Source organism: Barbus barbus, assembly GCF_936440315.1.
Source record: "Barbus barbus genome assembly, chromosome: 29".
In the NCBI taxonomy this organism is placed as follows: Eukaryota; Metazoa; Chordata; class Actinopteri; order Cypriniformes; family Cyprinidae; genus Barbus; species Barbus barbus.
Window position 1 is genome coordinate 23,259,965 of NC_136757.1, and position 14,231 is coordinate 23,274,195.

Below are 14,231 nucleotides of genomic sequence, written 5' to 3' on the forward strand. Positions count from 1 at the left end.
GTATTGCTTATTTTTTCTTTATTATTTGTTTTAAATTTCAGTTTTTATGTTGTTTTCCCCCAGATGATGAACCATGAAAACATTGACAGCCAACCAGATTCCGCCTGACTTTAAAGAGCAGGAACATTTAACATCAGAGCGTGCTTATCATATATATCAAAGTCTTTTGATAAACACAGCGTGGACATTAATGTAGTTAATAACAGTTATTAACGAGTAACCAGTGAATAAACTGGTAAATTGCATATTAATGAACTATTCACTAAAAGTTCACCAACCGTTTGATTTTTTGTCCGCTGTCTACTTCGAATTACATTTGACTTAGAACGATGACTTTTATTTTGACAACAAACTCCGGAAGTTATCTCCGGAAGTCATCGCTGAGTGCAAAGAGTTGAAACTGGCTGCATATCTTCAAAAGAAACTGGTTTATTATTGTGGAAAACCTCCGCGTGAATTAAAGTTGTGGTCTTTGGTGTGAAGACATGAATGCACAGCTTATACTTCGAGCCAAGTGACCTGTTTTAGGTACATGACAGCATTTGTTTTTAATTTGGTATTTATTATTTCCTGTATTTGTTTGTCAGCTCGTTGGTCGTTCTTAACGATAAATCCAGGAAGTTCAAACTGGTAACAATAGTTTCAGACAAAATACCATACATTAATACAGCTTTGTCTTTAAAAAAATAATCTCTATCATTTTGTTTGTTTACATAATAATAGTACGTTAGCAACAAACTGAAATAACTAGGACGTTGGCTAGTTACCATTTAAACTTTTGTATTAAAGGCACTTGTATTTAACTTATGTATTTTATATGCTAAGATGTTTAAACTCATTTTTTTTAGTGAAAACAAAAATGCACAGATGAAAAGTAATCATTCATAAAACAACAGATTGCAACAATATGAAGGCTTTATTCAACCAATCCTACAGGTTTAAACTCTTCTGAGTGTCTTGCATGGAGAACATTGTGGTTTACATTCCCAAGGAAGCATGTGTCAAAAACATGCCTCTGCAGTCTCTGTCCAGCTCCACAGCCAGGAAGATCAGTGCCGCTCTGATTCCGCATGGATCAGAGAAACAGATGCCACAGACAGTGACTTGGATCTGTCCGGTTGAGCTGCGGGAAAAAGAAGTGGCTGTGGGCAAGGACCGTGGAGAACCGGTCCCACTGAGCCAGAGGCCACTGGTCTCCAGAATAACTCCAGGCCAGTTTTCACTGCCTGTTGTGAGTTCCAGCATCACTGCCTTTAAGGTCTTAAGAACAATAAGAGCACATAAGCCTAAAATACAATTTTCAGGGCTCGAAAATGATGCTGCCTCTCTACCCAGCATCAGGGAATCTGTTCGGCAAAATGCTATTATTGTGTATAATGGCCAGATCTTCCTCTCAGTGAGGAAGTCACATTGCAGGCGAGTGAGATTACAAAACTCTCCCTCAGCATCTTCAGGTGTGTGTCCTGTTTCTCCTAGTAAACAGAACCAAATAAATACACCTAGCTGTCAGGCGCAACCGCTTCTGGACACTTCACCCAGACCACAACAGAGCAAGGTAGGACATTTCCCTCTTTTATTATAGTTTTTTTATTTTAGGTGTAAATGTGATTTTTTTTTTTTATATCATGGTGATTCTCAGTTGCGATTTTATTTGCACTTAATATTTTGTAATATTATTGATTTAAAGAGAGAGTTCATCCAAAAATGCAATTCTTTATCTTTATTTACTCACCCTTATGGAGTTGAATCTTTATGATTTTTTTCTCTGTTGAACACAAAAGTCAGGATTTTGAAGAATATTGGTAGCCAAACAGTTGACCGTAGCGCTTCCATAGTATTTTTTTCATACTATGGAAGTCAGTAGCTACCAGCAACTGTTTGGTTACCAACATTATTCAAAATATTGACTTCTGTGTTCAACAGAAGAGAGAAACTTATATAGGTTTGGCACAACTTGATGGTGAGTAGATGATGACAGAATATTTATTATTGGCTGAACTGTCCTTTTAACTGCACTGACAGTGTCAGATGAGAACAATTGAACTGAAATAAGCTGGATAATGACACTAACTTTGCAACACTGACACTGTTATTAAACTGAATCGAATGAACAAAGACAGTATTGTCTTCTGTAGACATACTCATGATAACTTCTTTCTCTATTATCATCACTCTTTAGATTGATTTCAGTGTCATGTTGCAGAGAAGCTTGAAAGCGGGTCTAAATATGATCATGATGACAATTCAAAGGGACTATATGTCAGATAAATTCATGCATAACATCATTTTTACATTACTTAGCTAGAAATTAAACAAATTTTTAGTGATTCACTTTACTTTTTGTGAGATATTGTGCATTGTTTGCTCTAGGCTTTTGATACAGATTTTTATTGGATTTCTGATTTTTGCATGTCTCTTTCCAATCCATAGAGACAGGATGTTCAGACTCCAGTCAGAGATCTTGACATCAACATACAGATTTCACCACTTCTGCACAAAGACTCTGAAGAAATGCCTGAGCAATGCTGTACAGACAAAGAGTGTCAAAAGGTCAAGCTTTAATCTTTTATTTTGCTCTGTGTAAAATAAGTTTTGAACATGCATAAAATGTCCTAAGAGCTAAAATAGGTGTTGCCATTGCAAGTCCCACATTTTTAACTAACCAAGAAACTTGGTTAAATGTCTTCAGAAAGGTTTTCTGCCTGTCTATCATTTTATATGGATTTTGTTAGCATTCCTTGTATTTAAACCAATTACCTAAGCCAGACAGAAACTATAGTTTTTTTAAGAGCTCTCTAGAATACATGGCTACTTTTGAATGGCTGTAGTTATGACATGTACCAGCAGGGACTAACTAGTCCGTGCTAACCAGCCAAACCTTAACCACTTGGTCAGGAATACATATATTTCTGACTGAAATCCTTTACAGTACCTTTAGTAAATTTAGTGATTAGTGCTGTTTCAAAACCTTTGTGATCCCATGTTTATTAATGAATTTTGCCTTTGAACTCACAGGAAGATGAGTCCAGGTCACTGAGTAGCCCACCCAAACCTCCTGAGGATCTGGAGTCTGGTCAGGAGACGTCCAGTTCCCAGCCCAATATCCTCCAGCAGCCACAGATCATCCACACGTCTTCTATCATCTCAGAACAGCCTGAAGCAGCAGCAGGAGGAGAAAGAGAGACGCATGAGGATGACAATGAGCATTTAGAGGGCGCTTTGCTCCCCAGGGCTGAGAGCTGTCTTGCGTTTGATTTTGAACAGTTGGCACAGGAGGAGAGAATCAACCACCTACGAGCTCGGCTGAGACAGAAGGAAGCCGCGCTCAGCATCTTTAGCGCAAAGCCGACAGATCAGATTTAGAGGATCAGACTGCGCCAAAGATGTCTGTTCAGGAGGTATACAAGTTCCTAGTGCATCATTTTATGTGAACAGCAGAAGAATGTTTTAAAGCTTAAAGGAAGAGTTTACCCAAAAATGATTTATCATTTACTCACCCTTAAATTGTTCCAAATCTGTATCAATTTCTTTCTTCTACTGAACATGAAAGAAGGAAATTTTGAAGAATTTGGGTTGTTGCTTGTCCCCGTTGGCCTACATAGTATACGAGCCACTGTGTGGTTACCCACATTCTTCAAAATATCTTCTTTTTTGTTCATCAGACAAGAAAGAAATTCATACAGGTTTTTGACATCTTGAGGGTGAGTAAATAATGACAGATTTTTCATTTTTTAGGTGAACTATCGCTTTAAGATGAGTAGATCTGTTAATTCAATTGTTTATTATTTAAAAGCACAAATATTGTCATTTAAATATTTATGCCAAAAAGATGTTAGCAGAGATTTATGAAGATAATGTGTTTGTGCAATAAATAAAGTGAATAATTTGTGAACAGCAATGTTTGGTTTTGCATAGTTACCACAAAATCTGTTTGGATTTAATTTGTAATTTTAATTTTAGCTTCTAAAAGTGAAATTATTAAACATTAATTCTCAGTTCAAATAAAAGGTTTTATGTCATACTGAGCATTAGTCATTTCATTACATAAACCAATTGCTGTACATCGTACCTCCAGTTAATAATGTACCCACACGTCTGACTGTTAACATAACGTTTTGTCTTTATTTTATCTGTAAGTGTGTTCTCTCTGAATGGCTCTGAATGTGTTCCTGCATCTATCTTTGTTTGATTTATCATTTCAGCTGAAGCCTACACACTCCAAAATCACTTAACCGGCTTCTTGCTGAGATATACTCGTGATAACTTCTTCCTCCATTGTCGTCACTCTTAAGATGGATTTCAATGTCATGCTGCAGAAAATCTTGAAACCGACGTTATATAAGATAATGATAATTCAAAGCTTTATGCTTGCATATAATGAAGGATTTCTAAAGGAACGATATCTGTCAGATAAATTCATCCCTTTTACATTTCTGAGCAATAAATCATAGACATTAGGGTGTTAGTTTTGGTTTGTTGTTGTTTATTAATCGGATTTCTTTTATAGTTTCATGCATCTCTAGTAAAACACAAGCTTTGTGATTAGGAGTTGTCAGTGTGTAGAGGAAGGGTAGGATGTGTCCGTGTGTGTGTGCACCGTAGGCCCGTCCCCTCCTGGTCCTCCTATAAGAGCACACCGGAGTAAGAACGTCAGTAGCTCTTTAGAGAGACCAAACCTTGAAAAAAAAAGACATGCCATCAGACGGAATGCCTACCTGTCATGCCAGATGCCTTCAGATGCTTAGAGAATTCCTGAAGGTAAGACTCCACATGCACTTACATAGAAAAACTGTATTGAAATGGGAGGCACCAGGATCAGGCTTTCAAACTAAGGACAATTACACCTGTTGCATGTTATCTGGATGTAGAATTAGGGTAGCAAAGACCGCTTCATGCTGCTTTTTATCTCCTCTTGGGGCGTTTAGACTCAAAAGTTAGTAAAAAAAAAAAAAAAAAACTTTATTTTTTTGCTAAATGACTAGTTTCCATGGATGAGTCAAATTACCTTTTTGTGAGTAACAATTACTGCCTCCAATGCAGTTTTGCATGTCAGGGAGCTATTATGACGTCAATTTGTCGTGTGGGATGTAGAAAAATATAGATCTGCAATCCACGCCATCATATCAAAAGGTTAAAACAGTTTAAGCTTTTGGGAAAGGTCGTCATCTGAGTCAGCAGCTTTTTGTGTACACCTAAAATTAAAATTCTGTTTTGGAACTGATGAAGAACCTGAATATCAATTCTTTCTAGTGGAAGAAGGTTCTTTACATTATAAAAAGTTCTACAGAAAAAAGCAGTTTATTGAAAGGTTCTTTGGGGAATGAAAATGTTTCTATAGAATCACTGGAACCTTTATTTTTAAGAGTCTAAGGCAACATGGAAACTATTCGAAGGATCTTGCATAGGAATGCCATCTGGGCTTTTCGTACGTGCTTTCAAATCAGTAAGGTTTGCAAAACAAAATGTATTCAGAGCGTCATCCGTCAAGAATTGTATTGCTTTGACAAAAAGGAGTGGATCTGTCTGATAAGATGCAGGTGGCTGAGAGTTTGTTTGTTTCTGGTGAAGCAGGTGCCCAGCTGGCGAAGTGTGTGTGTCCTCTATTCCCTGTACTGTGTCCTGATCCTGCCAGACGCCGGCGAGGCTGCCAAAGCACGCTGTGGACGAGAACTAGTTGCTGACCTGGAGTTTGTGTGTGGAGACCGTGGCTTTTACAGAGGTGAGAGTCACCTACAAACTTCATCTTACACTTCTTAAGTCCTGTATTTTCAAAGATGCGTGTGCTGATTCTGTGAGTCAAATCGGGACAAACCCTGACATGGTTACTTATCGTGTACCGTTTGGTGGGGACACAGTGACTTGCATGTCTCTAAATCATTAAGCTCACTCATAACATCATATCATATTCATAACACTTAATATCAGTATTTTAAAAGTGGCCTTGCCCTGAAGATATAGACAGTGTTATCAAGTCAAGCTGTTATCATTATGGTGTTGATGCAGATCAACCAACCAATAGCAAACAGTAATGGACTGCTGTAGTAGGTGGTATGAAGTTATATTAAACATTTAATAAATGACAATATAAGTCACCACACCAACATGTACTCTTGATTTGCGGTTTTTGATATCAACATTTTTATTTCTGCTAACTTTATTTCTGAGGCCTTCACCCTGTTCTGTATCTAAGGCCACCTTGACACTTTTCGCTCACATTTTCTCATTCTCTCTCACTCCTTTTCTCAAAGTCTTAGTGACAATATCTAATTTCAGCAATTTTACCAAAAAAAATTTATTCTTAACACTGGACTACATAAACTATATACACACCATTCAAGTTTTTAATTGATTAAAAATACAGTAAAAACAGTGATATTGTGAACTATTATTACAATTTAAATGAACTGTTTTCTATTTGAATGTATTTTATGTAATTTATTCCTGTGCTGCAAAGCTGAATTTTCTGCAGTCATTACTCCAGTCTCACATGATCCTTCAGAAATCATTCCAAGTTAAAAAGAACAGCATTTATTTGATATATGCTTATTTTTTTATATATTCTGATTATTTTTTATTATAAACTTGATATATTTAAGTCTTATCTGTAACTTGTTCAATTTAATAAGTCTCTACTGAATAAAAGTAATATTTTCTTTAAAAAAAACTTACTAACCTCAATTTTTTGTTTTCAATTATTGTTGTAGTTTTATTAAGCGCATGATTTATTTTTAGTGCATACAAGGCATAAATTGTCTTGCATGACCCCACATTGGCAGTTTGATAGTTGCAGCTAATTCACATAGATGTAACTGGCATTAAAAGCATATTTTGCTTTGTCTCTGGTGGTGGTTAGGCAAACCTGGAGCAGCCCGTAGCGGTGGCCCCCGCTCTCGTGGGAAAGGGATCGTAGAGCAGTGTTGTGTGCGTGGATGTGACCTCCAGCATTTGGAGTCATACTGTGCAAAACCAAAGAGGGTGCGGCGTGACATCCCTGCATCTCTGCAGCAGACTCCGGTGAGACTTCAGCTCCACAGATACACATACAAATCCCATTCACCTGATTTGCCTTTGTAAAGCATAAAGGAAAAGTTCACCCAAAAAATGAAAATAGTCTTCATTTACTTACTAAACCATTTGACTTTCTTCTGTAAAACTGGTCACTCACTCACTTAATCACAGTGAATGGGAGCGGGAGCTTCAAAGAGGAAGAGTGCTTTTTTTAGTGTCTATTTATGTAGCCTAAATTTATTTTGTTTTAGTAATTTTAGTACTTTTAACCCTGGTTTGACAGACAAGGCTCAAGTCTAGTCCTAGACTAAAATGCATGTCTGGGCTGTTTTAACCGAAAGAACTTTGCACTGACTGGTCTTAAAATATGTCAGTTCCAATGTTTGTCTCAAGATGCACACTAGTAGTGTTTTTATCTGTATAATCATGTACCCATACCATAAAGTAGTGTTAAAGTATGCTTATAAAAAACTACTTAAATATCCTAATGGAACTATGGCCTAATCCTGTTTTAACTTAAGCCCTGTCTGTGAAATCAGGCCTTAGTATTTTATTTCAGTTAAGAACTTTTTTTAATAGTTTTAGTTAACAATTAATAATAACACTGTTCAATTAGTGAACAAATCTTCAGACGGGTTTTGTGAATTGTACCAACTAATTCATTGAAAAGAATGAATCGAACATGAATTGCTTCTCACATGAACATGATCTAGAGCGGATGTTAAAATTTTCAGAGAATAATGACACAAATTCCAGTTTATTCCTCACATATGACTATCACAAGAATGTTGTGCATGAGTTATACACTTTATACACTTATACACTTTTGTTATGCTTAAAAAGGGTTCAGGATATTGTTCATAAATGAACCTTTTGTGTTTTATGAGTCACACATAATACTGCCAATTCCAGTAAACAAAACCTTGCAACTTTGAAACCCAGCAAATTGCTTAAATTATACACACTGTCATTTTCCATTTGTTGCAGGAAGATCAGTTTTGGCTGGTGTTTCAGCGGCGATACCAGAAGCATGCAGAGATGAACAGAGATGAGGAAGCTGGTTCTCAAAGACTCAGAGAGCGGACGCTTTACCGCTGGAACTCCAGAGATTCAGTTTTATTAACCAACCAACCCTCTTCAACACAACAGCAACCTTCCACTGAGAGAATGACATCAGGGCCAACATTTCTCCCCCACATCCGATAGTCCTGGCTCTTTTTGGATCTGTGTGGACCCTATGAATCACCTTCCTTCACTAAAAAAAGACTTTTCCGTCCTGGCAGATGTATAAATTGAGCACTATGTAAGAGAAACTAGAAGTGCCAAAGCCACCCATGCCATAAAATAGTGAAGAGCAGGGTGTACCTGAACTGTCACGGGCTGTGCTAGTTTCATTAAAGGGGTCATTGGATGCAAAATTCACTATTCAAGTTGTTTGAACATAAATGTGTGTTGGAAGTATGTGTACACATCCATTCTATACTGATCAAAATCCACCCAGTGTTTTTTTTTTAAATCCCTATTTTAAAATCCCCTTTCTCAAATCAGGCTGTTCTGAGGTTCCTGTCAGAATGACATAGTTCTGTACAGGCCCCTCGCACGAGAGTTGATTGACACTAGCATCTTACCTTAGACCCACCCTGAGTGGAAGACAAGATGTCTCCGATTAAGCAATTGAAGTGTTTAGTTGTTTGATGCAATAATGAATATAGCAGTCGTCATTTACTCCCAACATCTGAACTGCTGAAGAGGCAGAGGATTAAAGTTGCGTTCGTTTTGAAGGGAATGCGGCGATCCCGATCTACCTAAATGCATCTATGTTCGTGCGAATCATTCTTGATCCAGCTTTATCTACAGAAGAAGTGAGTATAGGGGTTTTTATAAATCTTTACAAATCACCTTTCCTAATAATATGCTAGTTAGCCAGTTTCGCGGCTGAAGTTTAGCATGCTCCATAGATACATATAAACCTAGATGCCTCATTATGGACTGTTTCTATGGGTCGCGATACGTAAGCCATCTGCCATTTTTGGAACGGTCTGTGAATCTTTGAGCACATTGACTCTGTGCATCTACAACAGTAACTTATATGCTTGTTTATCTTTGAATATTCATTGGTTATTATGGTGAATGTGAGATGGCTGACGCGTCAACGTATCTGGAGCGGTCGAATAGGGAATCTACACACATCTATGGTTTGCTCGTCACTCCATGGAAGAGAGGGGCGGAGTCAGCCGAGCTCACTAGCATTTAAAGCAACATGGACTAGAACAGCGTGCTGAAAACGAAGTTGATTTTTACAGGGTAAAGGTGTTTTTTACACTACCATTGAGAAATTTTAACCGAAGTATGTTATAGACTTTTCATTAAGACCCTAAAGAATCATATCAGCTTGTGTAAAATGGGCATCCGATGATCCCTTTAAGCATATGCTGAATACAAGATGTATTTTTCCATTCAGTTTTGTTTTCAGCTTCCCTCTGTCTTTGGGTTAAAAAGTTCAAAGCAAGTTAAAGTTGAATGTGTTTGTATGATGGCTGAGGTAAGTCATTTTGAATGTAAATGTGACATTTTTTAATGAAAGATTACTGATGTTAGTGAATATATTTTCTTATATATTAATTTAATTAATATTAAGAGTTTTCTGGTTTTTGTAAAGAATTTAAAATAAAAGAAAACTGTGAGGATACCATGCTGTTCATTTTCTTGCTAATGGCCATAGTATTCTGACATACTCAGATCAGCTCTATTTTAAACAGTGCATAAAGACAGATTCCAGCTCTTCTAGTGAGAGCTCCTGAAAGCTGCAGGAGCTTTCTAAGATTCTTTTTGGATTATTAGATATCATCCCAATGACCTCTAAGGCAAGAACATTAGTCTGTTTACAGTGAATAAATATCACCACAACCTTGGTGTGTTATCACTATCTAAACATGGAATAAGTTTCTTTTTAATATGCATTGAAGTTTGGTGTTATGACTTGGATGTTCTTCACAAAGGTCTTTAGCTTTGCAGGCAGCATTTTTTACATTGCAGTAGAGCAGCAGTGATGAAAGAGTTAAAAACAAGCAAGACGAACAAGGACGGGGCCAAAAAGAAAAAAAAAAAAAACAGTTCAAAGCCGTTTAAACTAAACACACAAAGCAATACTGTAGTAGTTATTTTGGTAAAGTAATATTAAGAGCACTGGAAGGTTTTTTCCATCACAATCTACAACTACATTTGCCATACTTTAGCATAAAAAATATGCCAACCGCATTTGTACTATTACAATATTTACATTAGAATAATTGCTGTATAGTAAAGCATTAATAAAGTCTTAAGATTGAGCTACGTATTTTAAAGGAGAATTATTTACTAAAATCAACTTTTACGAAGATCAAGTAGCCATTAAATAGATACATAACATTGTACACACACACACACACGCACGATCAATTACAATTGCTGTTCACACTCATAAAATTCAGTGAGCTGCTGTCAGTGACTATTAGCATCTGTCATTTGTTAACTTATCTTAATATTACAGAACAGAATGAAGGCTACTGGAATTACTCCCCATCTTGGAGATTGTTCATATAAAATCACTGATGAGTGTAACACGTAATGTAAGAGATATTAAAAGTTAGCCATGTATCGTTCTATGTGAGGTTTGTCCAAATGAAAACGCTCTTTCTCGCCCCTCTCTGCCCTTGAGCTGTGATAAGAGGCCTGCCAGAGTTTCACAGGTGACAAAGCTGAGCTTCCAAGACATAGCAAACACACACACACACACACACACACGTTTACTTAGCTATCTAAATAGGGACAATCCATTATAGGCATAATGGTTTTTATACTGTACAGTCCATATTGTCTATCGCTCTACACCAACCCTACACCTAAACCTACCCCTTACAGGAAACTTTCTGCATTTTTACAATTTATAAAAAACGTATAGTTTATTTTTAAACTCATTTTACAAATGAGGACGTCCCCAAAGGGAGGTTTTTGGAGATGTTCTAAGGTTTAGCTCACTTTTGCTCTTTAAGGTAAATTGGCATACAGTCTGTTCATTTTATGTATGCAGTTTTATACCAAAAAGATTCTCATAATCTGAGGGCTCTGACATAATTTGCATCTTTGTGATTACTGCAGATAGACAGGAAAGTTTGGAATTGGTAAGATTTTGTTTGTTTGCTTGTTCATTTGTTTTCTAAAGAAGACTCCTATACATTAACAGTAATTTTGTTCAATATTTTTTCTACTGTAATATATTTTAAAATGTAATTTATTCCTGTGATACGAAGCTGAATTTTCAGCATTATTATTATTACTTCAGTGCCATCTGAAATCAGTCTAATATGCGGATTTGGTGGCCAGCAAACATTAGAAATGTTAAAAACAGTATAATATTTTTTGGGAAAAGGTGATACTTTCTTTCAGGATTCTTTGATGAATAAAAAGTTCAAAAGAACAGCATTTACCCCCCACTCACCATCATGAGCAGCACCGTGACTGCAGTGGAGTCATTCAGATTCCTGGAAGTGGAACAATCACATTGACAGGAGCTGCTGAAAGAGTTCTACTCTGCCATCACTGAATCCATCCTCTGCACTTCTATAACTGTCTGGTTCAGCTCAGCTACCAAATCTGACCTCAGAAGACTACGGAGGGTAGTCCGGACTGCTGAGCGAATCATTGGTACAACCCTCCCCACTCTCCAAGAACTGTACTCATCCAGAGGGAGCAAAAGGGCTGGTAAAATCAGTCTGCACCCCTCACATCCAGCACACTCCCTCCTTGAACTGTTACCGTCTGGTCGACGCTACAGAGCTCTGAGCACCAGAACGACCAGACACAGGAACAGTTTCTTCCCTCAGGCAATCCATCTCATGAACACCTGACAATAAACGTGGAACACACAACACTATTTATACACTTATTTATCTAACACACATACTTATAAGTATATATAGTCTACATTTCAATTTGCACATAATATACATGTACATACAAAACTGTCTATTGTAATATACCAGTACATACAATTGTCAAATTGTATATTGTTATTCTCTATTTACTTGTTCTATTTTTATTCTTTTATTATCTGTGTTTTTGTCCTGTCACTGGAAGCTTCTGTCACGAAAACAAATTCCTCGTATGTGTAAACATACCTGGCAATAAAGCATTCTCATTTACTTGACAGAAATATAACATTAGAAATGTCTTTACTGTCACTTTTGATCAGTTTAATGCATCCTTCCTGAATAAAAGTATTGATTTCTTTAAATAAACAAACAAACTTAGTTGATATGTCAGGAAGAGACAAAGTTGTAACCATCAGTGTAGAATTTCAACAAATGTGTTTCCCAGGCCTTGAACATTTTTGCAGTCTCAGCATCACATTTTTTTCAGATGTGAGAGATGGAGATGGTTTTATAATGCTGAAACAAACTTACAGCTGCTTGGGACTTAGATAAGAAACACAGTTGACACCACAATAGCCAATTTTTCCTTCTGTGTCAGAGTCCGGTAATACTGCTCACTCCCCCATTCTGGAGATGGACCAAATCTCCTGGGCACTCTGGTCAGGATAAACATGCCCTTTTAGCTCTGGAAAAAAGAAAGACTGATGGGCAACATTGTACATTTTTGTTGCTCTAAGTTGCCGAAGTTTCTTTCAGAAACATATTTAACTACTATTAGCTTTGGTGAAATAGTATTGAAGAAAGAAACCGCCAGAAAAACATACCTGAATAAAATGTTCATTGCTCATTTTTCTTTGAGAAAACACTTCAGACATAGAGGTGCAGGGACACAATTGGCAATTTTTCCTCTGAAATGTTGGATTTAATTAGCATTTTAACAATCTACTCATATTCACCTTCTGGCTCCACAGGAAAAGTCAAAGCATGTAAACAGGAAAAACTGACTAAAGATCTTGACCTTGTGAGCAAATTAAAAGGGAAATTGACCTCTCTGTGTCCTTCTATAGGCCAAAATACATCCAAAAAAAAAAAAGTGTAGTTAACTGAGGAAAAGCAAATAAAGTGATAGATATGGAAAATGAGTACATGTTGAGCTAATTTGACTTTTTCAAGTTAATGCAATGAACAACAGATTACAACATTGAGCTGTTTAAAACGAACAACGCACAAGGCCCACTTTTTTAGCCGTTAAAGAGACTTAGGATCTATGTACATAAAGAATCAACATGTTAGCAAACATCTGTGTAATGATTTACCAATTAGCAGGGGAAAGAAAACACAGCAAGAGGACCAGACAGAAGTGCCAAACAGACAGACGTTTGAAGCTTCTTTCCATTTGGAATTATATCTGCGTAAGTTGTTTTTCTTTATTGAAATTAAATTTAGTCCCATTCTCGTCTCTCACAGTAGATATTAGCAATCACCACCAGGCCTATAGGCTATATTGTATATGCTACTGACTATGAATAAAAATGGTTTGTTCTGCTGCTTACTTGAAATTATATTTATATGCATTTCATGTTGCGTTTTTAGTATAGTGTTTTTTTTTTTGAAAATGTTGAATATCAGATGTATGTGTTTAGACTACAATTTACAGATTTGTTTTTCTTTTCTCTCAAGGATTGAATCCAACAGCATGTGTCGCATCCTCCTGTTGCTCTGTGCAGGTGTAAGTAAATGAATTATAAGATGAGGACGTTTACACGATATTTTGTGGTAGTAAAATGAACATTTTCAAGTGACCTTTTATAAATTGTGATTAATCAATTCTTTGCTTTTACTATTTACTACCAAGTTCTTGTTCTGTCTTTATGGTCTGTAGGCTACAGGGCACGAGCGTCACGTCGTTAATCCACACCGCATGGATCACGATTTGCGTCGCGTCTGCACCATTTTGGACGTAGTCAAAATGTTGCAAACTGATTTCATATTATTTTCAAGTTTCATAATCACAAACACAGGTTTGTGGCACAAATAGTTTTTCCTTCTTGCTTCTGTTTACTCTCGAACATAATTAAAAGAAAATAGCTTACTTCCGCATTGTTTAGGCCTACTCTCTCTCAAGTTTCATTTGAAATGAAAACATTTTCATTTAACTATATAGATATAAAAAACTAATAAAAATGAAAAACACCAAAAAGTTTAAAAATCTAAATATTTTTTTAAATCAAATCCACATTTTTAATCAAAATTTAAAATGAAAATGGAAATATAAAACTATTAAAAATATTAATAAAAACTTAAATAGTAATG

General features: G+C 36.4%; 2 protein-coding genes and 1 long non-coding RNA gene across 4 annotated transcripts; all 3 read left to right on the plus strand.

Annotated features, from left to right (window-relative positions):
* Positions 1-363: 363 nt before the first annotated feature.
* LOC306849312 (uncharacterized protein) lies at positions 364-4,939 on the plus strand. 2 transcript variants are annotated; one of them, XM_079384246.1, is made up of 4 exons: positions 364-528; positions 937-1,555; positions 2,431-2,550; positions 3,016-4,939. In XM_079384246.1, the coding sequence occupies exons 2-4, from the start codon at positions 962-964 to the stop codon at positions 3,361-3,363; spliced, it is 1,062 nt and encodes a 353-aa protein (XP_079240372.1). In that variant the 5' UTR covers positions 364-528; positions 937-961; the 3' UTR covers positions 3,364-4,939. The 2 variants fall into 2 exon arrangements, with proteins under 2 accessions (XP_079240372.1, XP_079240373.1); XM_079384247.1 differs by having other exon boundaries at positions 373-528; positions 849-1,555.
* Positions 4,940-5,249: 310 nt separating this feature from the next.
* Positions 5,250-8,422, plus strand: LOC306849313 (uncharacterized protein). Its single transcript, XM_079384248.1, has 3 exons — positions 5,250-5,719; positions 6,854-7,014; positions 7,996-8,422. Exons 1-3 carry the CDS (start codon positions 5,377-5,379, stop codon positions 8,212-8,214), a joined length of 723 nt encoding a protein of 240 aa, XP_079240374.1. The 5' UTR covers positions 5,250-5,376; the 3' UTR covers positions 8,215-8,422.
* A 4,826-nt stretch (positions 8,423-13,248) lies between these two features.
* LOC306848914 lies at positions 13,249-13,939 on the plus strand. The gene is made up of 3 exons (XR_013782286.1): positions 13,249-13,330; positions 13,599-13,647; positions 13,801-13,939. It is a non-coding gene; the product is annotated as an uncharacterized lncRNA (long non-coding RNA).
* The last annotated feature ends 292 nt before the right edge of the window (positions 13,940-14,231 follow it).